Source organism: Mycetomoellerius zeteki, unplaced genomic scaffold (genome assembly GCF_001594055.1).
Source record: "Mycetomoellerius zeteki isolate Tzet28-1 unplaced genomic scaffold, Tzet1.0 scaffold324, whole genome shotgun sequence".
NCBI lineage: Eukaryota > Metazoa > Arthropoda > Insecta > Hymenoptera > Formicidae > Mycetomoellerius > Mycetomoellerius zeteki.
Window position 1 is genome coordinate 44,483 of NW_017257310.1, and position 26,788 is coordinate 71,270.

A 26,788-nucleotide genomic window follows, 5' to 3' on the forward strand; every position below is an offset into this window, starting at 1 on the left:
TAAAATTTTGGCAGTGTTTATTTTATTTCAGATTATGGATGAAAGGTACAATAAATCATATATGATGTGGGAAAAGTTAATAAATAAATAAAATTCCGTGAAAATATGCACTATGATAGAGACGTCAAAATTCTTTCGGGACATGATGTAATTTTTCTTTCTTTTTTTTGGTTGACCTTTTTCAGGTATTATTTTGTTCTTTTTTCGTCATTTTTTTTATTTCACGCTTTCCGTGTGGCACCAGGCAGTCATCAGTAAGCGTGAGCTGCAAAAAGAAGAATGTGTTGATCAAATATGAAAAGATGGAACGACAATCATGTGCACTTATGGAAAAATATTCAAATGAAAAAGATAATATTTGAGAAATCACAAATCATGATGTCGCAATACGAGACATCGAGATAAGCTCAATTTTTGATTTATACGTATTATTTTTCCATAAGAGTCTTATTTCAAGATTTCTACTGGAGGAAGTATACAAACTAAAGTGATATGCGATATATAAGATAAATGCGAAATTTTTAGAAATCGAAAATTCGCCATGCTTATTTCAATCAATCTTTGAATTATACATACGTTATACGTTCTCCTGTAGAAATCTTCAGAAAATTCAGCAGAACGGTTTCATAGAACTTTTATACAATGTACAAACATTAGAAAACTCAGGTTTTTACACGTCCTCGTATGCGGTGTAATGTTTCAACTATTCTGGTGGTAGTTAGTCATTTATAAATACCATATAAACACATTAAGACACTACATTAATATTAATCGTTAAATATGGATCTAAATTTAATACAGCAAGCTAATCTGGCAAATTATAATTCGAACTATTCTACATGACATTTAATATATTAGCTGATACTACGTCGAACAGAAATATTACACCGTGGACGAGGCCCCCTAGTACTCGTTTGGGGGTATTCGAAACATAAGTATTCGATACACAAATGTCTCTCACTGGAAAAACTCAAAATACATATATACACATTAGTCAACTGAAAATATACGTATATGAAAAAAGTAAAATAATAATTCGTAAAATATAGGCTCTCAAATCATGTACAGACCGTCGTGATAGATGTTGACATTGTGTAAAACAACTTTATGATTAGATGATTATGCTACCGATTACGTGAGGAATTAAGATGATGTTTCGTTAACAAAACCCTTCGGCTACGACGCTTCTGGACTGCCGTTCCTGTCTTCGAGAACAGCCAAGAACGATTCATCTTTATGCTAAACATCGATCCCACAAGCGGTGAGTGCTATGGTTTGCGAATGCTAATAATCGCGAGTGACACGTTGATTTTAACACTAGAAGATATATTAACTTCCATTATGTTAAGTTAAGAAATTGTGTCATGTTGCCTTTCTCATATTTTTACTTCGATTGCAAGATAAGTAAGTAAATTTATAAAATTAATAATAAATATGCGGATACTTATTTCTTTCATCGATAGCACATTCACTGAAATTTAATCAAGAAAACTTCTAGCTATTTTAAAAAGCTGTTCGTGCTGTTTGTACTTTTTGCACTCAATATATCTTTGCTTTCTCTCTTTTTAACATTCAAATATATATATCTATTTCATTTTCAGAGCAAACATTTTTGAGAATTTCAAACAACACGAACAGATTTAATGTTTAACAAATTATATAGTTACTTCGGTACTGAGAAGTAAACTTAACCCTAGCTATACACACTTTTTTTTACCCTTGATATACACACTCGGGTCCCTGGAACCCCATCCATTTGTTATCGTAACTTCCATAAAAATGGATATATTTCAATTAATTTTTTTTTCAATCGATGGAGAATTGATTAAGGAATAAGTCCGTAATATGTAAAAGTCGATAGAATTAAAAAGTTTCGAGATATATGGGTTCCAAGAAAAAGAAAAGTTCATATCAGAAACATGAAAAAATCTCGATTTAGCAAATTGCACTTGGGTTTCTGGGACCCCAGTGTGTATAGTTAGGGTTAAAACTCTTCTAGTGTTAACAAATAAATGTGGCGAATGTATATCATGCAGCGATCTTAATAACAGAGATTTTTTTAATCACTGTACAAACAACTATTTCACCATTGAGACACAGATATTATCGGGCACATACCGCGTGTTCGAGATTCTGTCAGCGACTCCTCAGCCGGAGTAATGGCTCGGTAATTAATAGTTACCACAAGGATTAGGGAACATTCTTGTAATGCATTCTGAGGAAAACATTTAGGAAAAATAGTCGAGTTAATATACACGAGTGTAATCGGGGTTACGCGAGAGGAGGAACGCATTTCTTGATAGGATTATCGATACAATAAAGATTTATAATACAAAAATGAACAAACACGCGTGGTAGCCCAAGGGTTAAGAGGCCCGAATTCTCTCTTATTCAAACAGCCGTCGTAATATGATATACAATATACGCTGATCACTTATTTGTTACGTTCTACTTGCATGTTAATTAGCCAGTGTAATACGCTTTAATGTGGCGCAAACGAGGATCGTTTTTGGAGTGTATCGTGATGCCACTATCCCCGCCGACTCTGATTGAGATTATTGATTGTTTGACTTATTAAACGAGTAAATGGGGTGTGAGGGATTCAACACTTCGACCATTTTAATCTCTTATCGCTCACTTTTTTTGCTTAATACGTGGTACGTTTATTATACCACGGGCTGGTAAAGTGAAATCGTGGAACTGGCTGCGAATAATAGTAGTATAACGCTCCTGAAATGATAGACATTCGTTTGCTGTAGCATCGGTCTCATTATATTAAATCTGCATCGGACATTCTCGGTTTCAAGTCGATAGAGTCGAGTCTGTCGTTAATCACTTGTCTTTGGTGAGATTTCAAACAGGACAAAAAACGCGTCTAAAAGGTGTCTGAAGGATATTTGCAACGTTAAGACACCTTTCGGAAGTTTTTTAGATTTTTTTTCTTGGGACTTGTATGTTATTCAGTTTGTAAAAAAATTATGTAACGTTCGCCTTCAAAAGAAAAGCAACTACTTGGCTAATTAAGCAAGAATAAAATTTCGCAGTCTGTTGAAAAATGTGGAACGCGTTCAAAAAACAAAGTTGCCCGAAATGTCGACTTCGCCAGTTTTTGGCACCAACTGTTCTCAATTTTACAGTTCGACGAAGCCGATGGCACGGCTTTATGCCTGTGCCAAAATCACTAGCAATATCGTCGATGTGCCAAATATCTCCATATGGTCGCGACGGTTTATATTTTTGATCGAGGTGACAAGTGAAAGAATATTCTGACCTGTTTTCCAACGTCACGACTGGCGATGACTTCTATCTCTTAATTCATGCTCGAACCAGCCGACTCAATTTTTGAGAGAATTTATATACATATATTATATTATATATCGATTATGATTTTTAAATGGCGATCGCCATCATTTTTTAATTTTTTAAATTCCGTTTAAATTTTATACAATCAATTGTTTTGCGTTTACTGAAATTTTTATATTTTTAGAAGAAAATTCGTGATTGATTTATTGATTCTGTAATTAAAGAATAATCGAGAGAAAAGTTTTCGCCAATAGAAACGCTTTCCTAAATGTCTAATGACTTTGATAAGCGAAAAATTATCAAAATCCATACCGAGACTATGGCTATTCTACTGGTAAAAAGATAGATGGCTGACAATGAGTATGAGTTCCAATAGCTCACGTATATTACGAAAACGAATGAAAACGAAAAACACTTCCTGTGCGAAAAATATCTCGTCTTTCGTAAGACTGTGTTTAAACTGTAATTTAATAATGCATGTTAAGTGCATGTTTAAAAAAATGCATTATATTCTAGACTACTATACTTTGCTATTTGATGAAAATTATATAAATTTTCGAAAAGTTGAGAAATTATAATAATAGCTTTTTCGTATCTTAATAATATTATGATAGTATTTTTTCTAAACATTTTGCGATAGTAGTCTAGATCTAGATGTGTATTTGCGATTACAAATGTCTTTTTAAGGAAATTAAAAAACAAGTAATCGCAAATACAATATATTGCGATTACTGACTACAGGTCTACGAAGAAACTGTTTATCAAGAAATTATTTAAATATTTCACGTGTCTACATTTTTTAATTTGGTGGGGAATTAAAAGTACATGTTATATTTAACATATAACATATTGATAAATATATGGTGGTGATCTAGCGGAAATTTCGCAATGCTTCGATATCTTTTAATAGCATCTGTAGTCAGTGTTTGTCAACGACCAATGCTACTCACGTCATATGAACTTGTGCAATTGTCATTTACCGAGCATACATTTTTATGTTTGAAATGAAGTTGTTATTACTATTGAATATAGTTTAATAAATGTATTATTATTAATTTATTATCGGTTTAATAATTAAAATTGAGTTGGCATTGATCTTTGATCGGCTTGAAAAAGAACGATACGTTGCTTAAGTCAAAGGGCTAAGTGAGTCATACATACCGAAGGGCCTGAAAGGATGTCGGCTCCATAGATAGCTACGTTTAATTGGACTGAGGTAACTGTCCCTCAGAAAGAACGGTGTGCGGTATTGAGCGTAACTCGGAATATAGGGCGCGTAGCTTGGGTACCACCATGGGTCCCTAGTAAACGCACTGATGGGTGCCATCGGTGATGGTTCCAGGAGATCGAAGAACGGCTTCTTACGCAGCAAGATCGACGGACGTGGCAATAAGAAGTCGTCGTCCACGAGATTACCTGCGCGTGAGATGAATTTAATTGGAATCAATTGCAGACTGCTTCGCGGATGGCGCTGAGCTCTTGCCGAGGTAGATAGATATTGTTTATAAATATATATTAGTTATGTAAGGCTATACACGCGGCTGTAAAGCAGCCTTGGTCTTCTCTTGTGAGCTAGAACGAAATATTATTAGCAGTGATTGTTTAGCAAATGCTATCTTTACGATCTATCTAAAGCTGCTAGAATGAGATAATATTTTTATTTGTAAGAGGAAATTTAAGAAAGGAAAATTAACTTCTTCTTTATTAAAATTTAAAATAAAATAACAATTAAATACGTTTTTTTTAATTTACATAAATATTTTTAATTAAAATAAAAGTAAATTTTAATTTTTAAATAAACATAATTTAATAATTCCTTTTAAGTAAAGCGATTAAGCTATTATATTGATATTCTTATGAAGGACAGCTGTTTATACAATTAACGTAAAACAGTGTTTACTATCAGTAATGTATATATAATTAGTCAAATTGCGATACATTTATCGAATTAAAATTCAAATAATATTCTTATAAGATTTTTAAAATGTTCTTAATCGAGCAGAATTAATTATTGTTGACTAATATAAATTCTAAATATTAATTCTTTTGAGAACTGCTATAATTTTTTCTTGTATTTGTATGCTGACAGAGAACCGCTGAATTAAACAATATTTTTGCGAGTGTTGTGTAAGTGCAATGAACTCTAATCTGAAAGGAGGAGAAGGCTTAGAAGGCATCAGGCGATGGCGAAGCAAAACCTTAGGGTAAGTTATTTATTTCTTTATATATTTGCTATTTTAATTGATTATTTCTTTATTTTTCAATTTTATATTCAGATTTAAATAAAAATTAGAGTAATGAGACTCGTTACTTGTAAAATTAGATTTTTCTACTTAATTAAGAAAAGAGATTTTATAAAAATTATATATAATTATTTTATATATTTGATCATAAAGTATCATAAATATCAAATTTAATGAGCAAAATAATTATTTAAAAAAAAATAAAGATATTTTGCTAATTTGAATGTTGCTATAATTTTTTTTATATTTATATGTTATAGATTTACATCGCAATTACAGCTCCACTGTCGCATCATGTCGGTGAGTCAAAAATTAACTTTCAGATTAAAGTAATGGATCGGTGAAAATTGTATTAATTATATGAAAGATGTAATAAGTTAGGAACATATAAGAATATTACGCAAATAAATTTAATGTTTCACAGATCCATTGCCTTAGATGGGCTAAAAAAATTAAGATAAATTATTTATTTGTTGCAATATATGAGTTATAATTAGTTTCTTATTCATAAAAAATTTAAGTTTAAAAAAAAATCCTTTTTGAAAATTACATAATTATCTTACGTGTATAATAAATTATTTGAATGTTGTGCTAATATCTTGAATGAATAGCAAAGGAAGATTAAGAAAGAAAAGTTGCAGAGATTTATCGAAATGAAAAGTTAAATAACCAAGTGCACGCGATTGGTTCGGGAATGTCGTATAAAGTATCACGCGATTATTGTATTATAAATTATAACAACCGTTTCGGGAGTGCCGTACAAAGTATCGCGCGATCGTAATTTTCTGCATTTTCGCAAATATGTTTGTGTGACAAATCCTGATCTAAGAGGAGGAGGAGGAGGCCTAGGAGGCATCACGCGACAGCGGAGCAATCTTGAGGTAAATTATTTATTTTTTATATATTATTTGTTATTTTAATTGTCTTTATTTCTTTATTCTTTTTTCAATTTTCAAATTGAATTAAAATAAACATTACAACAAACAGATTTTTTTCTTGTAAAATTATAAAATTTTACACTAAAGGGAGAGATTTTATAAAAATTATATAATTATTTTAAATATTTACTTAAAGTACGAATATAAAATTTAATTAGCACAAACAATTATTTCTTTAAATATTAGTTTTTTTGAGCGCTGTTATAATTTTTTCTTATATTTATATATTATAGATTAACGTCGCAGTTATAACTCCGCTACTGCGTATCACGTCGGTGAGTCAAATTAATTTTTAAATTAAAGTAATGAATCCATGAAAATTATGTTAAGTATACGTAAGATGTGAATGTAGCAAGGAAGTTAGGAATCATACACTAAGAGAAAAATGTACTTAATTTTAAGAACTAATTATTTGAAATAATATGACATTTATTCACGTAAAATAAGTATTTGCTAAATAAGAATATAATAGTTAAATCAAATTAATAATTCTTGTATCAAATTTGTTTACATTTAATAAATATTCAAGTGGCATTATTAAAATAAATATTTATTAAAATTTAGTACTTTTCTTTCAGTGATGTAATAAAAATCATAGACTTATATTACGTCTATATTAGGAATATAAGAATAAATACTATTTATTCTTATATAATACACTGATTTTTTATCTTAATTTTTTATAGCCTATTCATTTATATTTGTTTTCATTCAATGCGTCAATTTCTTATGATATGTCAGATGATAGATGAAAATATTATGTGCAAATGATATATTTAATATAATAATATTAAGAAAGAATATGTGCAATTTGAACATTAAATATTATATTTGCGCTTTATACTCACCGTGAATATCGAACAATCGTTTCATACTGAGTGGTGGGCTTAAATGACGAGCCAAAAGTGGTGATTTGCTCGGGTAAAGTCTGTCGATGTCCGCCAAGCGGTTCAAGTGGTCATTCCAAGCCTTCTCAGCGTTGAAGGATTTCGCTGTATCGTGTAATTTTGCCATTTGTGAAAATGAAAGCAAAAATCAACCGATTTACAATTCCACTCGATCGTTTTTTTCGACGAACACGTTGCGAACACCTTTCGTGATTGAGTCAGATACTAAAATTTTTTATAATTTCAAAATAATTTTAGCTATATATAAATTGTGTAAATAATTTTGCTAAAATATTTAAAGTTGTTAGATCAACATTTATTTCTCGCATTCGCTACGTTTCGTTCGTAGTAGGAAATATATCGATTATTTTGTATAACGTCGAGAATCCGCGAAAGCCTCATACTATTTTGCTTTTAATATATAAATGTTTTATGTAGATATTTGATAGAGAGAGAGATATATTGGAATATTCTGAGTATCGGATTTCTCGTCGTTAAATTTACTTTAATAAGACTAGCGCATAGAGGAATAACGTAATTAAAATAATTAATGAACTAATTTTAAGAATTTATTAAAATATTAGAACTAAATATAATCATTTTAGAACTATAATTGCTCTGAATATATACAATATTTAGAAATTTTTTATATATTATATGATCGAATATTACTGATTACTAAAAATCTATAGTATAATACAATAGTTCATAAATATTTTAACACCAATACTTTTGTCGCATTTCACAAAAAGTTAAATATTTTGATGAAAAAAAATCATAGAGAAGTTTTCTACCATGCATTTTAAGATGCAAAGAGGAAACTTTAAATCTGCATTCGATTTTTTTCTATGACATTTCGTTCCTAAATTACGTTAAATTGAAAATTAATATTTTTTATAATATTTTTATCTTATTTTGAAGCGTTGCGGTTTAATAAAACGTTATCGGACAAAATTTAAGAGAAGAGTATTTTAAAGTAGGCTTTCTAAGCTCTAAAATATTTTTTAGAAAAAATTATTACGATGATTTTTTGCAAAAAGATATCGAATTTTTTTATTGTATAAAATTTTATTGTTTAAACATTTACTTTTTCTGTAATGATTTTTAACTGTAAAACTAAAAGGCTAACTTAAAAAAGATAAAAGAGAAAAATATTTATTATAGTGTGCTTGATTTGTGTATAAATTTTTTTAAAATTTCTCAAAAACTTTTTCCGATCGTCGATTTTAAAGTGAGTTTTTACGCAACCAAATTTTACACAATAAAAAATTCGATATCTTTGCGAAAAAAAATCGTATCAATTTTTTTTTAAAGCATTTTAAAGCTTAAAAAGACTTTCAAATACTTTTCTATTAAATTTTGTTTCATCAAACCGCAGAGTTTCGAAGATGAAAATATTGCAAAAAAATATTTTCAATTTAATTTAATTTAGGAACAAAATGTTGTAAAAAAAAATTTAATCGCAGACTTAGAGCTTCATCTTTAAACTGCATGGTCGAAAATTTCTCTACCATTTTTTTCACAGAAATATTTAACTTTTCGTGAAATACGACAAAAATATTAGCGTCAAAATGTTTATGGGTTACTGTACGTACGATAAAATATTTATATAAGTGTGTCAGTACGTATAAGTTCCTTTTTGCGCTGCCACGAAAAATATATCGAAGAAAAACAGATACGCGGATTTAATTTAAAATTATCTCTGAATAACATACATACTTTTTTCTATTTGAAAAGGATCAATAATTAATATAATACAATTAGTATAATACTTTTCGATGAGAAAATTAACAAAGTCTCATATTCATACAATTCGCTAATGTGCAATCGATTGTTCTGATAGGATCTGAGAGATAGCTTTTAAAATCTATTTTAGAGCCTAATAGAGCATGTCGGTTTGAATTCATTTGCATATGGCCCAAAATTTTTGCCAAATTGATCTCTGTTTTTCGCGCTCCATTTTCTCTTCTCTTAGTGTTTTAGTGAGTAGGCGTTTTAACTTCTATCACTTTTGCAATGTTCGTTTTTGCAATAATAATAATTTTATATTAAATACATACACGTACATACATCATGCACGAAACACAGCAGATATTATTAATTATAATGAGAGAACTATTAAATTAAAATAGATAGGGGAATTATTTGGCACAAATTACCTTTATGCGAATACTAGTATATTGTTCAGTTCTGAAAAAGTACTAAAAATTACAAATTGCACTTGTAACGCATTTTTTGTTATTTCTGCGTTTAATTAGCAAATGATGGCTCTTTAAAATATAATGAGCAAGTAATTAGAAATTTTGGTTTGCGATGTATTACCTATTATAGAGAAACTGTTTCAAATTTTCGTTTAAAATTATTATTCGGTTCACCTAGGAAAATGCGGGAAATTAAAATGCTAGGGTTTCGTTCCTGTTTTTCATATCATTGTAAGCCGTGCGCGTCTACTGTAAGGTATAATTCTTCTTCCTGTCGTAGAAAATCTATTATCGAAAGCTGGCGTAAACTCGTGTCACACACGAGGCTGTATGTAAAAAAATCAGCTGTCACAAAAAATAACATGACGTCACGTAAAATGAAAAAAAAAAAACATACTAACCTTGTGGAAAAAAGCTGCTTCAAAAAGTCGGTGACGGAAAAAAGCTGCGGCGGTTTGTGTCGTCAAAAAATGGCTTGGTTATCGAAATTCGTAATGGAAAAGAAATAGAGAGACGGTGATCTGTACTGCTAAAAAATGCGATTCATATGCCTAATTATAGTTATGATGACTACACTATAGTTATGATGGTTTATGTACCAAACTTTCTTTTTGCGTAATTATTAATTGTGTGCTCAGCACTACCATTTTAAGCTAGTAGAAGCTTGGCACCAGCAGTAATTATCGATATCGATAAGGTTGTCAATTTTCGATTGCTTTTACTTTGTAATATAACACCTCTCGCGTTATTAAATTTATAATCTAAATTAAAGATTTGCTGATTATTTAGTACAATTTTTCTTGAATAAAATGGCGATCAATATATTATAATAATAATTTCTATTATATTATAAGAATACTTTCTGTTTTAAATTTTCTAACTTGTAAGAGCATTACGACTATGTACATTCTACGTGAAAGAGGTTCTAAAAATAAACTGCTTGGGATCTTTAAAATAATCATGAAAACATATAAGTGAACATATTGTATAATGTTAAAGATAAAAAAATAAATATTATATGCTCTTTGTACTCAAGATATTGGAGGTAGAAAATTTTTTTAAATGACTACCTCCGTATCTTGGATGCAAGGCATATAATATTTATTTTTTTTATCTTCAACATTATACAGTATGTTAACTTACATGTTTTCATGATCATTTTAAAGATCCCAAGCAATTTATTTTTAGGTAAACCTCTTTCGCGTGGAATGACCTATATATGTCTTTTCCCGTTATTAATGCTTCAATGACTGACAATCCATTAACTTTCTGTCATTTGTCGTAAGTCAGTTAATCGATCACACTGCCTAAACTTTCTAAGCTTGAATAAGTTACATAAAATCCTTCGTTAAAAATCGGTACGTACTAAAATCCAGGTGTGTAATCCGACGTAAACTATGTACAGTATTCGTGGCGATCCTCTATGAATATTGCGACGATCCATTTACGTCCATGTAATCATCATAGATTAGCAGTCGTTAATTATGCAATACCAGTCATAAAAAAATTATGTTTGGCGGAGGTGGATCACTTAAAAGCTAGAAAAAGGGTACTAAGGAGATTGGGGATCGAAAACTAATGAAAGAAAAATACATGCCATATCCTGAAAAAGATAGAAATTTCTGGATCTGGTTGTAATTAATTGCACGTTAATTTGTCCATTGTTAGTAAATACGCGTGCATGTATTATTGCCGATTAGAGCGTGTATTAAAAAGAACTTTCGATTTTTCTTTGCATCGCCTTGGATCTCCTATAATCTTTATAGTAGATCATAAAAGGATCTGTTCTTTATTGCATTAAAGTACAAATAATATAAGTAAAATTAAAATAAGTATTCAAAGACAGTTTCTGTAAACTATATCAGTGTAAGTGTACTTTTGTATAATGTATTTGTACTATTTTGTATTGCATTTGTATTACGTATATATTGATAAAAAGAAGTGAAAAATTTCTGTGAGAAAATAGGCGACAAGTTGTATCTGAAAAATCGGAAGCACGAATTAGAACGCGAAAGCGTCGAGAGAAAATTTCCAGCTTTTTCAAGTTTTGGCAGCCATGTTATATCTCAGTTTATTTTTTCATCCAAATTTTTTTGAAAAGGAGAATTTTTCCGCACGTCACTTCTTCGCTAGCTCTGCTCAAATACGCATGATTTACGCATATGTAGACGTTATTCCTTTTCAGAGCTACCATACGTCCATCACACACTCTATGTCAATCGCAATTCCACTTTGTTTTAATATAATTATTTACTAATTTGTTATATGATTGCGTACAGTATGAATGCTGCTTAAAGTAGTGTGCATGACAATCAAGAAAAGTCAGCTTTTCCACCGCGTTATCCCATTTTTCAATTCGCTGTTTTACATCTCCTTTTTGGCTCAATCGGTTTTTCGCAATTAAGCTGCAACCTGCACCTCAGCTGCAAGAGTTAAGGATTCCTGAATAGTGCATGTGCGCATCCTGTCCCTTTGAGTATCTCATATTGCAAGTTATATCAAGAATCGAAAAATAGATTACAAAATGTGTTACAAAAAAATTGTATAAATGAAACGAGTATTTTTTTTTACTTTTTTCAGCTATCATTTTTATAAAAAACACAAAGTGAATGCAATACATTTTTTATTATGTTTAAAGTAAATTGTTTTTGAATAATTTGAAAAATTTTTGATATATTGTAATTATTAATATATATAATAACATTATATATATTATATTAATTATATTAAAATATATTATAATAATATATATATTAAAAATTCTTTTGACAAAAAGTTTAACCATAGTATCTTAAATTTATTTATAAATTTTTAAAAATATAACAGTTTTTTATACTCTTGTAAAACGTAAAAATACTCTCGAATTTTTTATTTTGGTTTTTAATCGTAATGTGTTTCAAAATAACTTTATATTTTTTCTTTCTGTGATGAGTTTATATTTGTGAAAAGTCGCGATGTTCTCTCGACGACCGTTTTAATATCGAAAACAAGAAAGGAAGGAAATGGATATGCTCAGGATTGCGGTATAAAATTGTCTCGTATTATTAAAAAGCGGCTAACATTCTGTAAGTAATTATTCGTAAATAATTGTACTTTATAGTGTGTAATTTTAAGATGATCTAATAATTTAATACAAAACCGTATTATCCTGTACAGTATTTACGTCGTGAAAAATTCATAAAAATGCTCTAAATGCGTGATATAATATGAATATTAATATTTAATTTATCTTAGTATTTAAATTATTATACAAATAAAATATAATTAATGATCAGATTAAAATTGTATAAAAATATAACTTCAATCAAAGCAAAATTATTAAAAGGTTTTATTACGCGCGCTCGTTAACGAATTTGTCTCTTTATAATATTTCACATTACAATAATTATATATTAATCCATTTGATAATTAAATATCACATTTAACTTTAATTAATAAAATTGTATTAAAAAAAGTGTCATAAAGATTGCGGCTTCATATTTAAAAAAAAAAGAGAGCATTACAATAGCAAAATGCGAATATTGCAAAAACCACGCGAAATAATCTTATTAGACATTAAAACGTTGAAAAATAATTATTGGGTGGATGAAAGAGTGCACATGTATGTATACTATGTATAGTGTAATATTCGTAAATGTAAGGGATCGCGTATAAGCGGGTTATTAGAATCGTGCATGTCGTTAGTTTATCGTGTTTCGTAAGCAATGACGTCGCGCTCGGGAGGTGAGCGCGATTCGCTCTTTGGTCTCCCACTTTCGAGAGATCTGTTGGCATCTAAGGTCGCTCAAATCGATGATGCGATTCAGTATGAGCCACTTGTTGGGTCTAGCGCCTGGAAATCAGAAATCAGAATCTCTGCTCAGGGCGTGCGAGACCGCGCGAATCGTCAATGATATCCCATTCTGATGACTCTGAATCGTTACTGGACATACGACGAACTAGAAAATGCTTTCTCTCTAGAGACGAGTCACAGGGCGACACCTTGGGCACGAGACGCATGATCCATGTGTGATCCATGATCGATGGAACGGTGAACGATGAACGATGATCCGTGATGCCTGAATGCTTGATTCAAATTAAGCATGGTATCGATAATGATCAATTCGTTGACATAATTACTCATTGAAATTAGTAATTAATTTGATTATTAGAATAATGCGATTATCGGAAGAGAAAATTTTATATGTTCAAGTTCATTATTATAACGAAAAAACTTTATTTTTATAAAGTAAGGATATAAAAAATAAAGGATTTAAAAAATAAAAGTTTTAAAAAATATTTAATTGCTCGTGCAAAAAATTTAGAAGAATCAAAACTAATTATTTCGATATTCTGATATTCTTAAAATTTTTAAATAACAGATTATATTTATGCTTCATAAGTGATTTAAAATTTATTGAATTAGAATATTAAAAAGCTAACATGATAATGAAAGGCGATGTTAATTTAAAGTAGAAAAATTTGCGGCAACTGTAAAATTTATAATTTGAATGTCATGTATCAAATATTATACTGAAATCACAGTATGATTTTAATTAATCAATTAAATATTTTAATGAAGTTATTACAATCCGCCTCAACTTTTTCTAATTGTGTTTATGATAGAGCGTTTTGTTACAAGTTTATGTCATGTCGATCTGATTGTGAGTTTCATCTCGGTGAATTGATTAGGATCGAAAGACAGGGATATAATTCTAAAGTGGAGCTTCGCGAGGCAGAGAAGTCTTCAGATATTGAAACATATTGTACATATATTTATACGTACGTAAATGTGTTCTCATAAAGAATAAGATATAAGTATATAATAAATTAGATACAAAGAGAGACGCGTAAAATAATTAATTAGTATTACACATGGCGTATGGTATGAAGGTAGACACGATATTATTATTACGATTTACAGTGAGACTAAACAAACGGTCTGATTTACACGTACGTCCAAAAAGTGCATACACATTTTACACATCTGAGTAGTGACACGTGGCGTAAAATCGGGGTTCAGGGGAGGGCATGAGGGCGAGGTTGGCGTTGCTAGGATGGCAAGTCCATTTTTGATAGTTTCTTAGTCGGTTTTTCTTTTCTCTTCGGTTAAATGTGGCAGGCAAGGTGGAGGGTAAGAATGTGATGTACGGTACCTCTCCGGAGAGGCGTTTCTGGCTTCTGAGAAAGGCCCGGAGAGCCGCGTGCGTGCGTGCGTAAGATGCGACGATGTCTTTCTCTCGAGAATGATAATTCATTCCGCTTGTTTTTTTCGTCCCCTTTAAAACGCCGGCCAGAAGCCAAAAGCGCCGGGTTATACATCGAGAACTTAATCTAGGAAGGTCCACGAGAACAAGTGTAGTTATCTGTTAACACATTTCGGTGCGCCTTGATGATTTTCATAATCCATTCTCTGCGTTCATGCCTTTTCTCATTTCTTACTCCCGTTCTTCGGTTTTCTATTCTATTCTACTCGTTCTGTTTTTCGCGCTTCTTATTTCTCATCTTTTCTCATTTTCTCTCTCTCACACTCACTTTCTCTCTCTCTCTCTCTCTCTCTCTCTCTCTCTCATCACTCTCCCTTTCTCGCTTTCGTTCGACATCGAGGTATTATAAGTTTTCGTTTTGTTTCGCGCTTTCGATTCTTTCTCTAAGACGCCGTTCACTCTCTTTTGGACTCTTTTGGTCATAGTTCTTTAGTACGTACCAGGGGTGAAGCGTTCTACGGGTTTGTACTGATGGGGATACAGCTGCCTTGGCGAATAACCGTAGATCTCACGGTGCACGGGTAGATACCTGGAAAAGAGGGGTGAAAACGTAATCGCGTTAATATTTCACAGAATCAGAATTATAAAGATACAGTCGTAAATATTTAATTCGCAATATCTGACATTTAATAGATGTAATTATAAATAGATTTAATTATAATATTTAATATTAATAGATATTTTCAAAATTTCTTAAGTCTTTGTTTAAATAAGCATTAAAGATTATAGATTAGGCACGTGTCATTATTATCATTAGAAAGTAGGAGTAAAATTTCGCGAAGTAGGCCGGCAAAGATAAATTTAGATTTTTGTATTTTTGGATGTCTGCCAAGAATCGATATGTAAGACATATTAAGAATACATTCGTTAAACAAATAATGTGTTAAACATGTTCACAAGGGCGTGAAAATACGATTCTGTCTTGTATTTTGATATCTTTTAATATCTTTAACCATTAGACGTATTTTCCTTCGTTTGTGAAATATTGGCATATTAAGCCACTAGTTATTTCGTTTGTTTATTTCTTTCTCAGGACATATTTGATGAGCATAAAATAAATGTATTGTTAGTATCTTTATATTGCTCGTAACATCATTTTTACGACAAATGTTACATTGCATCCCATTCTGAAATTTATTATAATGTTGCCATATCCAACTTTTACCTTTCATTTCTTTGTATGTTATTTTCTCCACTACTTTTTTTAGTTTGTTTATTTAAGCCATATTTAACCAAATGGCACGTTAAATCATCTATATCATTTTGCAATACATTAAATATGTAACAACATATCTTGCATTTTAGTTTATCATTTGATGTGTTTAATATGAAATGTGCCGATATCCAAGAATGTCCAAATTCTTTTTGTATTTCTTTTATTATTTGTGGATGTTTATGTTTAAGATGATACTTTAACGTGTATGCTAAATATCCACTCAAAAGAGATGTATCACAAATCTTACATTTTGAAGTGTATCTTTCTTCTTCTGTGAAATAACGCCATATCGGACCGTGTCTGTAATCCATGTCTTCATCATGAAATATTTTATGAGCACGAAATAAGTGTTTAATCTTAATGTATTGTTTGTAGTATAAAAACAAATCTTGCATTGAATTTTTCTATTTCCTAAAGTATTATAATAATGCTGTATCCAACTACTTGATTTATTCTTTTGCATTGCCATCACGTCTGCACACTATCTTAGAGTGTGTATTACTGAACATGATAATGTCTATACTACAGAGAAATGTTCGACGAAGGTCGAAGAGTGACATGTAAATTTAGTTACAATATAAATATTAATGATTTTAATACTGATAGAGCTTAAGGCTCATCACACACAAAATTATATAAGCTGCATAACCACAGCATAAAGCTGGACCAATGAGCATGTAAATCGATATGACGTTTTTATGTTGGATGCTCATTGGTCCAGCAGCTTTATGCTGTGGTTATGAAGCTTATGTCATTTTGTGTGTGATGGCCCTAAAGCCAAGAGCACAGACTCTTGCATAACGCATAAGGCATAAGAAAATCTAATCAAAAACCTTTATTTTATGTAAAGGAAGAAAATGATGGACTTTGATTAGTTCATTTTCTTATGTATTACACATAATGCGTTATGCAAGTGTTTATTCTCTTAATTGAAGTCTTGTGTTCCATAGAAATCCATCCGAGATTTGGGACGGAAAAAGAATTGATCGATCGCATTGGTCATGTGACCAAATTTATGAAATGTGATTTGTTATTTCTTTCTCTGTCCTAGATCTCGGAACGATGGTTCTAATTCGTATACATACCTGTATCCGGGAACATTAATACGGTCGGCTGCGTGAATCGGGTTTTCGAAGATTGACTTTCCAAACGGCCACGAGGTGGAATGCAGCTCAGGAAAATCCGAGCGGAAAATGCCGCGAGGCCTGTGAGTGTGCTCAGGAGCTCTGATATCGTCAGTGCCTGTTTTCATTTTGTATCGATTAAAACATAAATCCTTCCGATGATTTTATTTATATGATGAACAATGTGTGCGATTAGAATTAAATAAAAGATACATAATGATCGGCATGAACAATCTGATGAGATGATGAGCTACTCAACGTGTAACTTAAATTGATTAAATGCTGCTTTTAATATTATTAAATTACAAAAATAAAATGTTTTTTAAATAAAATTTAAAAACAAACAGGAATCAGTTAATCTGCTTATATGATAACATCACATGAAGGGAACAAATAATGTTTTAGAACTATTTTACTAGTTCTATCTACCAGTCTTTTTAAATCACATAAAATATATATTTTGCGGGGTCTATCTACAATAGAAGTCCTAGTGGTCGTAGAGTCTTAAGTCATAGAAAATTAATCAATTACAGTCGAATATGAGAAGAATAATCGATTATGATTGATCAATTTTCTACGATTTAAGATCGTATCACTACGACTTTTATTGTAGACCCCGCATATGTCTATTTTAAAGGAGATAAGAGATACAATATATGGCTCTGCGCACAATAGAAGGAATAAGGAATTAGGAATAAAGATTAAACGATTTCAACCTATCAGAAACCATGTATTCCGATGTATCCAATTTCTGATAGGTTAAAATTGTTTATTCTTTATTCTTAATTCCTTATTCTTTCTATTGTGCACAGGGCCTATGCCTATTTTAAAGGAAATGAGATACACCATCTCTTAAGCAATATCGATACTCCAAACGATCTCGGACAGCGGATCGATACGTACTTATATCAAAGATATATCGATACCCCCCGAATCGATATTCATATTGATATTCTTTTCGAACATTATTATGCAGATGTGAAGTAAGGGTCTCACCTTTCAGGGCCCGTACGTAACTTTGCCAAAATTTCGCCTTTCTTGTGATGGGCTCATTGCGTCCGATCATATCGAGATTGCTTCTGAATCGCGCATCCATTTTGCCTCTATTGAACTGCTAACCACACTCGTTCGCTGTAATGAGGAAAAAATAAATAGAGTTAAGTTGCATGTAATCTTCATCAGAAACATAGATTTATGAATCGCGAGGTTACGAACGAATTTTGCTAGATTATTCATAATAATTTCTAATTGTTTGAATCTTTATAGGGCTTTTCCTCGTGTGAGAAAGATTGTCATACATTTAAAGATTCCCGACAAACATAAGAAGATTGAGAAGGACATAGTTACAATATATTTTCAAATTATTTCAGTTTTCATAAAACTTTAAAAAATTTATTAAACAATTGGTGAATAAATTTTTAACTTACTTGAAATTTTAATCAAAGTAACTTAATTAGGATAATATTGCGAAGAGGATAGTATTTAATCAAATTTAAAAATTTTGTCTTTCTTTTAATCTCTTGCATAGATCTAGGCATATATATGAAATATTTTTATATCAAAAAATAATATTTGTAAAATAATTGTATTTTGTACTTTGTATTTCAAATAATAAGAGAAACAGAGATTGACAATCAATCTTATTATTTAAATTACAAAATACAAAAAAACTTTCAATCTTTGAATTTTAGATATAAAATACGTAATACTTTTATGTGCTCCTCTAAAATACAAAATACAAAATACATTTGTATTGCAAATACTGTATTTCAAATAAAAGTATTTTAAATACATGCCCAGCCGTGCTCTTGCACATTTGCAATTAGTAATTTAGTAAATTACAAGAAATTAAAAAAACAATTATTAAATGTGGAAAAATAGTATAAACAAACAAAGAAAGTGCCAAAAATGTTTTATATCGAGAAAATTTTAACTATTTAATTTGTGAATAGGATATTAAATTACAGAGTCTTTTAAATACAATCACGGAATGTTCCCCTATGAGGGAATAAACGTTACACAAAATTCTTGTGGCCTAAGGCGTGATTGCATAAGCCATCTTTAAATTTAACGGCCTGCGTAGGTGCGGCTGTGCTTTTTCAACCTTGCCTCGGTAAACTATACTCCATTTCCGCAATCCATTATCATGACGCAGTCATTCCCTTTATTTATTCGTGATACAATTCTGGTAGATGAATTCATAGATCAACCATAGTTTAATTAATTTTCCCTCTCTTTCTCTTTCTCTTTTTCTCTCTCTCTTTCTTTCTCTTAATGTCATCTCTTTTGATTTGTTAACTTCACGAACCGTTACTGAAATTTTTTTACGAAAAGCGTATACTTTATGAGAATTTAATAAATGAATAAAAAACAAAATCATAAATATTCTATATTATATTTAATCGTTAAAAATATTTGACGATATTGGGAAGGTATGAGGAAAGTTAATATGAAGCTAACAAATCAATTTTTATTTTTTACGTAACATATTTGCCATATAACATTTTTTTAGATATTTCTCAAATTACGCAACAATTATTACAATACTATATCGTCAGCTTTAAATTGAATTAACAAAATAATAAATTGATATTGTCAAATTCAGATTTGTAATTCGAAATTTGTCACGTAGTCGCGTCCCGCTTTTGATCGCGTGAGAAAACAAGATTGGTTTCTCGCGTCAGCCAATAGTAGCCTGTGACACAAAACGGGAGCGTCGTTTTTCTTTTTGTTGACGCAATGGATGCCGCTAATTTTAGCGTCACGCGTACTTTATAGTCGCCCTGGATCGTCCGTGCAGTTTCTCAGATATTCCTGTTTCATTCTCGGCGGGAATGACTGAAGGTCGTGAAGATGAAGTGAAAATGGGGTTACTTGTCACGTTGATCTTATTTAAAAAATATATCTAGCCTATTTTTGTATTAAATGTATATTTGTGTAGTATAATTTGTGTATGTAACATTACACATTTCCAATGTGAATATCGGATCTATACATTGATATGATTTATCTTCCTTCATAAAATAATATCAAAATTATATAACATTTTAATACGTTAACTTCAAGATTTATATCTATTGAAAATAAGGAGCATTTAACTGTTTCATATTTTCTAAAAGAAATATACCTAATGTATGTATTGTAATATACCTAATATATGTAATAGTAATTTAATCAAAACAAAATTTCTAGAAACAAATGAGTCTTATATACTGAAAAAAGAGTCTGATTATAACTACTAAATGTTGAGTGAAATAATTTCAACCAAATGTACAGGTAATATAACTAAATATAATTTTACTTTTATAAATATTTTTAATAAATGTTACCAAATGGTATTACCAACGGTAATACTTGCTAAATATTTACAAAGATAAAATTATTTTTTACCTTTGTTTGGTTATATTATCTGAACATTTGATTGAAGTCTTTTCACTCAACATTTGATGGCTATAACAGACTTTTTTTCAGTGTAGTTAGTTGGGAAAATTAACTTTCAATTAATTTTTTCAAGCTTTCAAAATGTGTTAGGCTGCTACATTGTCGTATTGAATTCACTCTTCGAACATTTAGAAATCATTCAAAAGAGAGAGAAATAGGTTCTCAAAGTGATTTGTTCTCCGGTCTGCATTCTCGAGTAAGCAAAAAGGAAGGCGTCGCGGCGCCCACAAGCGACGCGTCGTGACGCAAGAGTCCCGGATTCGCGCCTTCGCGGTCTCTATATTTAGGCTGCCCGGGCCCCGGTCCGTTTTTAGTTGGTAACAGGTGGAAGCGTTGAAAGAAGCTGCACTCGAGGCAGCATAGTCGACGAGTCTCCGTCTGACTTTGACCGATTTTCGCGAACCCCCATTGGAGACTTATGGTACCAGTGTGTCCCGACGATAATGACCTCGTAAAACCCCGCCGCAGCTATGGCGACTCCAACCTCGCAAATTCAGACCTTGACGAACGAATATAATACAAATTTTCGCTTTTATGTTCTTCAATATGTTTATGCCTTGTGAATTAAGGGTGAATGGAGATTACACACACTTTATAAATATCTGTGTGGAGAACTCAATTTTTTGACACCATTAATCTTAAATTTCTTTTTGTAATATCTTTTATATCATTTAATATCCAATTATCTTACTGTAATAAATATTAAAAATTAATAATATACTGGTTAGGTATAAAAACAAAATTTCTAAAATTGCGTGTTCGGAATCTTAATTCTTTGATTCATCGTAGCTACTTCCACTCTAGATCGTCCGAGAATATCTTGACCTTAAATTCGTATCCGCGTGAAAATGGGTCGAGTCACGAGCGCTGACACGCTAACCAATTTGCGCACATTTCTACATCAAAGCTAAGAATTAAGAGATATTTATCAAACATTTCTAAAGATTAGATGTTGTAGTAGCAAGTAATATAAATATAAATTGAGTCAGAAGACGAGAATGTCGCGAAGAAATTGCATTTTTATCGCGCTTAGTCGAGTAATGGAGGCCTTAGGCAGGAACGCCGAAAAAAAAACGCAGTCGAAAGATATAAGTCGCGTGGTAAAGGCACACGAAGTAGAGAAGGTAGATTAAATCCCCATCTGGACCAGCGTGGTAATCTAGATGGCTTCTAAAAATATATATGGCGCGGTCAAATCATCTGGGACGTAGATCCAAAAACTGCAATACGTCTCACTATCCTTACAGCCGATTTGAGAACCAGATTAATTATCATTGAAACATTTCAATTAGATTAATGTTAGTTATTGTTTTTTTATGAATAAGCAAACATTAATCATATGAATATTTCAATTGTAATAGTTAATCGCTTATTTAAAGCGATTTATAAATATTATATTGATAATTTTTTGATATTAATATGGTACGCAATATGATACGCAATATGGTACGCAATATGGCACAATTTTTTTAAGTCAAAACTAAGAATAGAATCTAAGAAATATTGAAATAAATCTTGATAATTAGAAAAATAATAATTATTTCCATTAGAAACATCTGCATGTTATAATTAAAAATTCCGTAATTAGAATTCTCTTTCTTTTTATTATTTAATAATTTTATGATTCATTGAAAATGCAAAAATTCGCGTATGCATGTCTTATGAATACGTCATTATATGCGCTATGAAAGACGTGTGACGAAGGAATTAAATAATCAAGAAGTTTTGGCACTCCTCTCGCTACACGTGCGAAGCTTCAGTTGACCCTCCCAATGCTTTGCAAGAGGATTAGGGTTTACGACTGCGCTTCCACCTGTCGTTTTAGCATTCTTGGCTGAAAATCCCGCGCCACGCGACCTCGCAAGACAGCCAAGCTTGACATAATACGGCTTGATTAAATAATAATACATTATATATCCTGTTAAAGTAAAGTCCACTTTGAATTAATTTGAGAATAAACTTTAATCCTTTGTAAAATAAGCTGTCTTTATCATCTCGAGTAACTTTATAATTTTTATAACGAATTTTGTTAATAGTTACCGGACGGTGTTTGAAATCATCCTTTTAGATATTAGAAAATATGTTAATAAAATTGCTTATATGTAACAAGCACTGTTTAAAGTGCTTACACAATAAGAACATAATTTTCGTTCGTAGTAAAAATTTTCTGGTTGGTAAATTTATTTGTTTATATTCACATACAAACAGCTTTAGATTCAGTCTATCAAATTTTTTAATCCTTTATAATTTAAAAATAATTTTCTTGTTATATTACTTTCGAAGAAAAATTCTTTTTATTAAAGAATATAATGCTGTATAACGAATAGAATTATTATTATTAAGTGTCTATTGCACGATTAGATATTATAATGATTATTTCTAAAAATGAAAGTGACTTGTGCACGCGGTAGAGTTGGAAAGTGTTAGCTAGTGTTAGAAACTGATGTTGACGACTTGGCAGGAGGTGGGCGGTCGAACGCGAATTTCCTAAGTGCACGCTTCTTTAGATTCTGTAGAACTCGCGTGACTTGTTAAAAGCCCCCGGAATCCGCGTGACTGTCTCGAAGGAAATCACACGAAGGAAAACTTTCGCACATCCCTACATTAATCTTTAGATCGCCGGTATGATGCCATAGCGTCATGCGATGACTCGTACACATCGAACAATATATAGATATATATATGGATTATTATAGGGCTTTATAAGGCAATTATCCATGATTTTGAATTTAAAAATCTCGGCAGTGTAAAGATTATTTCTGAAACTTTATCGGAAAAAACCGCAGTACGTTACTCAGTCGGCAAATAACAATAGTTGCGTGGGAATCCAAGGAACACACAAAAGTTAATAAAAAATCAAAGTAACTTTATTTTTATTCTTAAAAAAAAAAAAATGTCAATAAATAGTATTAATAAATCAGTTAATAAATAGCAAATTTTGTAATAAAAAAATCATTATTTTGATCGTTATGACGTCAAAATAAAATCATTTTGACTTTCTATTGACTTGATGTGTTTTTTGGGAAGTAATAGCGATCAACAAGCGTCTCACAATTAGCTAGAATATATGTATATGCGATATTATGCGATTATCATCGCCCACACGAGTTTCCATTAAATAAATCTTGATTTAATGCACTGTTTACATTCGTTTATATCTTCCGAGGATAATCATTGTGAGTTTATACGCGAGAGACATTATTTCTATTAACTTTAAGAGAACAAAAAAGCTATTATGGCGCGAAAAAGTATCATATTTTGAGGAAGAATTACGATGAAATAATGAATTGTAAACAAATCTTACTCAAAGAAAAGTTGTAAGATTTTAAAAATAGACCCCCGTCCTACAAAAGTTAATTTAACATAAAAAGAAAAGATGACAAATTTTAAAAAATGTCCACTTTTGATGCATTTTTACGAATAAAGACGATGAGTAAAGTTTTCTACAAACGAGATAAAAATGGCAGCAGAATAATTCTCAATTTTATACCGCAACCACAACTTTGGGAGATCAGTCTATCGTCAAAGTTTATTTTAAATGGAGAAGCTAAGAACGCGTTTTTTGGTATATTTAAACAAAACTGATTAAAACAAAACTGATTTCTGGATTAGATTTTATGATTGTTGTGATAGACGTTAAATCGCTTAGATATCGCATCTACAACAGTGTTAAGTTTGATTTTGACGCGATCAAAAAATAATAATGCCCCAATCGACGCGATCAGACGTGCCGTTGAAACTCAGCGAGATTTTTTCTTCTAACGAAAACTCTAAAACGAAAAAGTCGGTAGGAACACGAAGCTCGAGTCGCGACGATTTCTTGACTAACAAATAAATTGTTTTGAGTTTTAACCGTAGAAAGAGAACGGCTATAACAGACGTGCATCGGTCTTGGCGGAACGCACGGATCGGCTATTCTCGGCCAGCGATATAAATACGCAATCGTGCGCGCGCTTGCATTATGTAAGCTTTAAATCTTTGCCAATTATTATAAACAATCCGCCACTTGCAGGCGATTGGCATAAGCTCGACGATCGTCAGGCGTGGCGCGCTTGTGCCGCGCGAGTCTCAAATTGGTATTGCAATAAAAAGGAAACCGTAGACGACGCGCTCCGGCCATTGCCAAGTCTTGCTTTCACGAAATTAGAATTCACCAGAGGCGAGAATACAATCGGCGCATTAAGACCGGAGACGATAAATTTCTGACGTTAACAAGGACTTAAAGTCTTAAAGTTCAAGAGATCGTACATGAGGCATCTTACATTTTTGTATTCCAAACGATTTTTTTGTAATGAAATCATCGTCTATTAGGTAAGAGCGGGTTATCTTCGTAGATTCTTGTAAATTTATAAATACAGAATAATTTGTGTTTATTATTTGCAACGTGATTTATTAATATTAATTTCATAATCCCATGGCAATAATAAATTTATTATAATCAATAAAATATAAAAAATTTATCCTTTGAATTTTTAAACTTTTATTTGAAAATAAAATAATTGCACTTGAACATCTGTAGAATGTGTATATCGCATTTTTAATTACATAATAAGATATATCGAATGGTTTAAAAAATGCCAAATATCAATCTATGTATATCAGAAGTAAAATTTAACAGGGGGATAAATTATCGAATAATTGAATAATCTCTTATAATGCAATCAACAAATGTTTATTTGAAATGTAAATGCAATTTTACAAAAAATTGATAATAACGCGTGAATATTTATATGAAAAAGTAGGTACATATATTGCGATACAGATCCAAGTGTATAAATTCATATTACTTATTCATTTTTTTAAAATACTCGCATATTTTTGCACGATTCCTACTCGATTTTAAACATACAGCTGTCAGAGAGGAAATTTAAATAGCAACGGGTAGCAATTTGGTCACGCAAAGCAAAAATAGTGTCCTAGACATGAGATCACGAATGAGGTCGCGATTATGTATAACTGACAGCACTCTTGCTAATAAAGGTAACATATATTAAAATAACATAAACTATTATTATTGATTGATGAAATTAGATTAAAATCCTGAATTCTGAAACGATGAATTTTGAATAATTATCACATTAATTTATTATTAAGCTCTTAATAAACCGTGACAATAATGATAAAATTAATATTCTACAATCTCTTTGTTTATATACATTACTTTCTATATGTATACTATATATAATTAATATTATGTACATCAAGAATGCGTTAATTAAAATTATTAGCCTAAATTGTTTTGTCAACCTTATTAAGCCTTTGATAAATTAGTGACATCATTAGTCTCGGTCCATAATCTTGCTTTAAGAAGCCTTAAGTCATAAGTCGAAAGAGATTAAGTGACAATAATTTCTGTCTTTAAACTGTTTTTGCGCAGTTTTTAGGCTTTAACCGTTAGACTTAAGCGAATTGACCAAAACCCAATACTTACGGCCTAAAAGTATAAGTTCTATGGCCGATATACGTCACTTACAACTTACAGATTACGGCTTATGGCCTCTTAAAGCAAAGTTGTGGACTTGTCCTTAGTTTGTAAATACACATACTTGTAAGTACACACGTAAAAGAATAGAATAAAATATGAGAATATTTTAGTGTACCAATAGAATAAAATAGAGAACATGATTGAAAGTTAACGTGATTAGCACGCTGTCTTGCGTGGGTGGTTAGTGGAAGATCGAGTTCCTACTAAAGATATGCGATGCAATTCGGCAGCGCAGGAGGACCACGTCTGACCAGGCGCTTCTTTCTTCACTGTCGCACAGCAGATCGCGGACGCGTTCGGTAAAATCTCGCCGTTTTTCACGTGAGAGAAAGCCTCTTGCTCTCCTCCCTTAGGTGCACTCACAATGGCGCTTATATCGCCCCCTCTTCCCTTTGTTACCCCTTTTTCAATTTTCGTCGCAGCTAACTTTTCTCTCCCCGCAACTTCCGTGTTATTCGGTTTTCTCTCTCCAAAAAAAAATAAAATTTGTCGCCTGTCTCAATTAGCGAGAGAGAAAGAAAAAGAGAAAGATACAGAGAGAAAGAAAGAGAGAAAAAAAGGATGTAGACCTTTACCTAAGTATTTCGGGCGACCGTTCGGTTCGGTGATTGGACCTTAGACTGGGCTGCTGCCGCCAAAAGTGTGGACTAGTATATCGTTGGTGATGTACACGGTGGCGCCGATCTGGCGACGGGATCTGGGAT

The 26,788-nt window shown here is 31.3% G+C and overlaps 1 protein-coding gene across 4 annotated transcripts; it reads right to left on the reverse strand.

Annotated features, from left to right (window-relative positions):
- Positions 1 to 219: 219 nt before the first annotated feature.
- On the reverse strand, positions 220 to 26,788 carry Mf (myofilin). 4 transcript variants are annotated; one of them, XR_001936739.1, is made up of 8 exons: positions 26,660 to 26,788; positions 18,155 to 18,289; positions 17,120 to 17,276; positions 15,259 to 15,347; positions 7,333 to 7,476; positions 4,465 to 4,719; positions 2,119 to 2,215; positions 220 to 265 (listed from the first exon to the last, which is right to left on the reverse strand). XR_001936739.1 is itself a non-coding variant. In XM_018451881.1 (8 exons), the coding sequence occupies exons 2-7, from the start codon at positions 18,252 to 18,254 to the stop codon at positions 2,648 to 2,650; spliced, it is 828 nt and encodes a 275-aa protein (XP_018307383.1). In that variant the 5' UTR covers positions 18,255 to 18,289; positions 26,660 to 26,785; the 3' UTR covers positions 220 to 265; positions 2,639 to 2,647. The 4 variants fall into 4 exon arrangements, 3 of the variants coding, with proteins under 3 accessions (XP_018307383.1, XP_018307384.1, XP_018307385.1); XM_018451881.1 differs by lacking the exon at positions 2,119 to 2,215 and adding an exon at positions 2,639 to 2,730 and having other exon boundaries at positions 26,660 to 26,785; XM_018451882.1 differs by lacking the exons at positions 2,119 to 2,215; positions 26,660 to 26,788 and adding exons at positions 2,639 to 2,730; positions 26,289 to 26,472.

Bases quoted from the DNA above. Each gene is read 5' to 3' on its own strand.
- Mf (XM_018451881.1), bottom strand. From the start codon at position 18,254: ATGGATGCGCGATTCAGAAGCAATCTCGATATGATCGGACGCAATGAG. The intron at 15,348-17,119 runs GTATGTATACGA...CCTCTTTTCCAG, and splicing joins ATTAATGTTCCCGGATACAG to GTATCTACCCGTGCACCGTG. The intron at 7,477-15,258 runs GTACGTACTAAA...TACACGATACAG, and splicing joins CGTAGAACGCTTCACCCCTG to CGAAATCCTTCAACGCTGAG.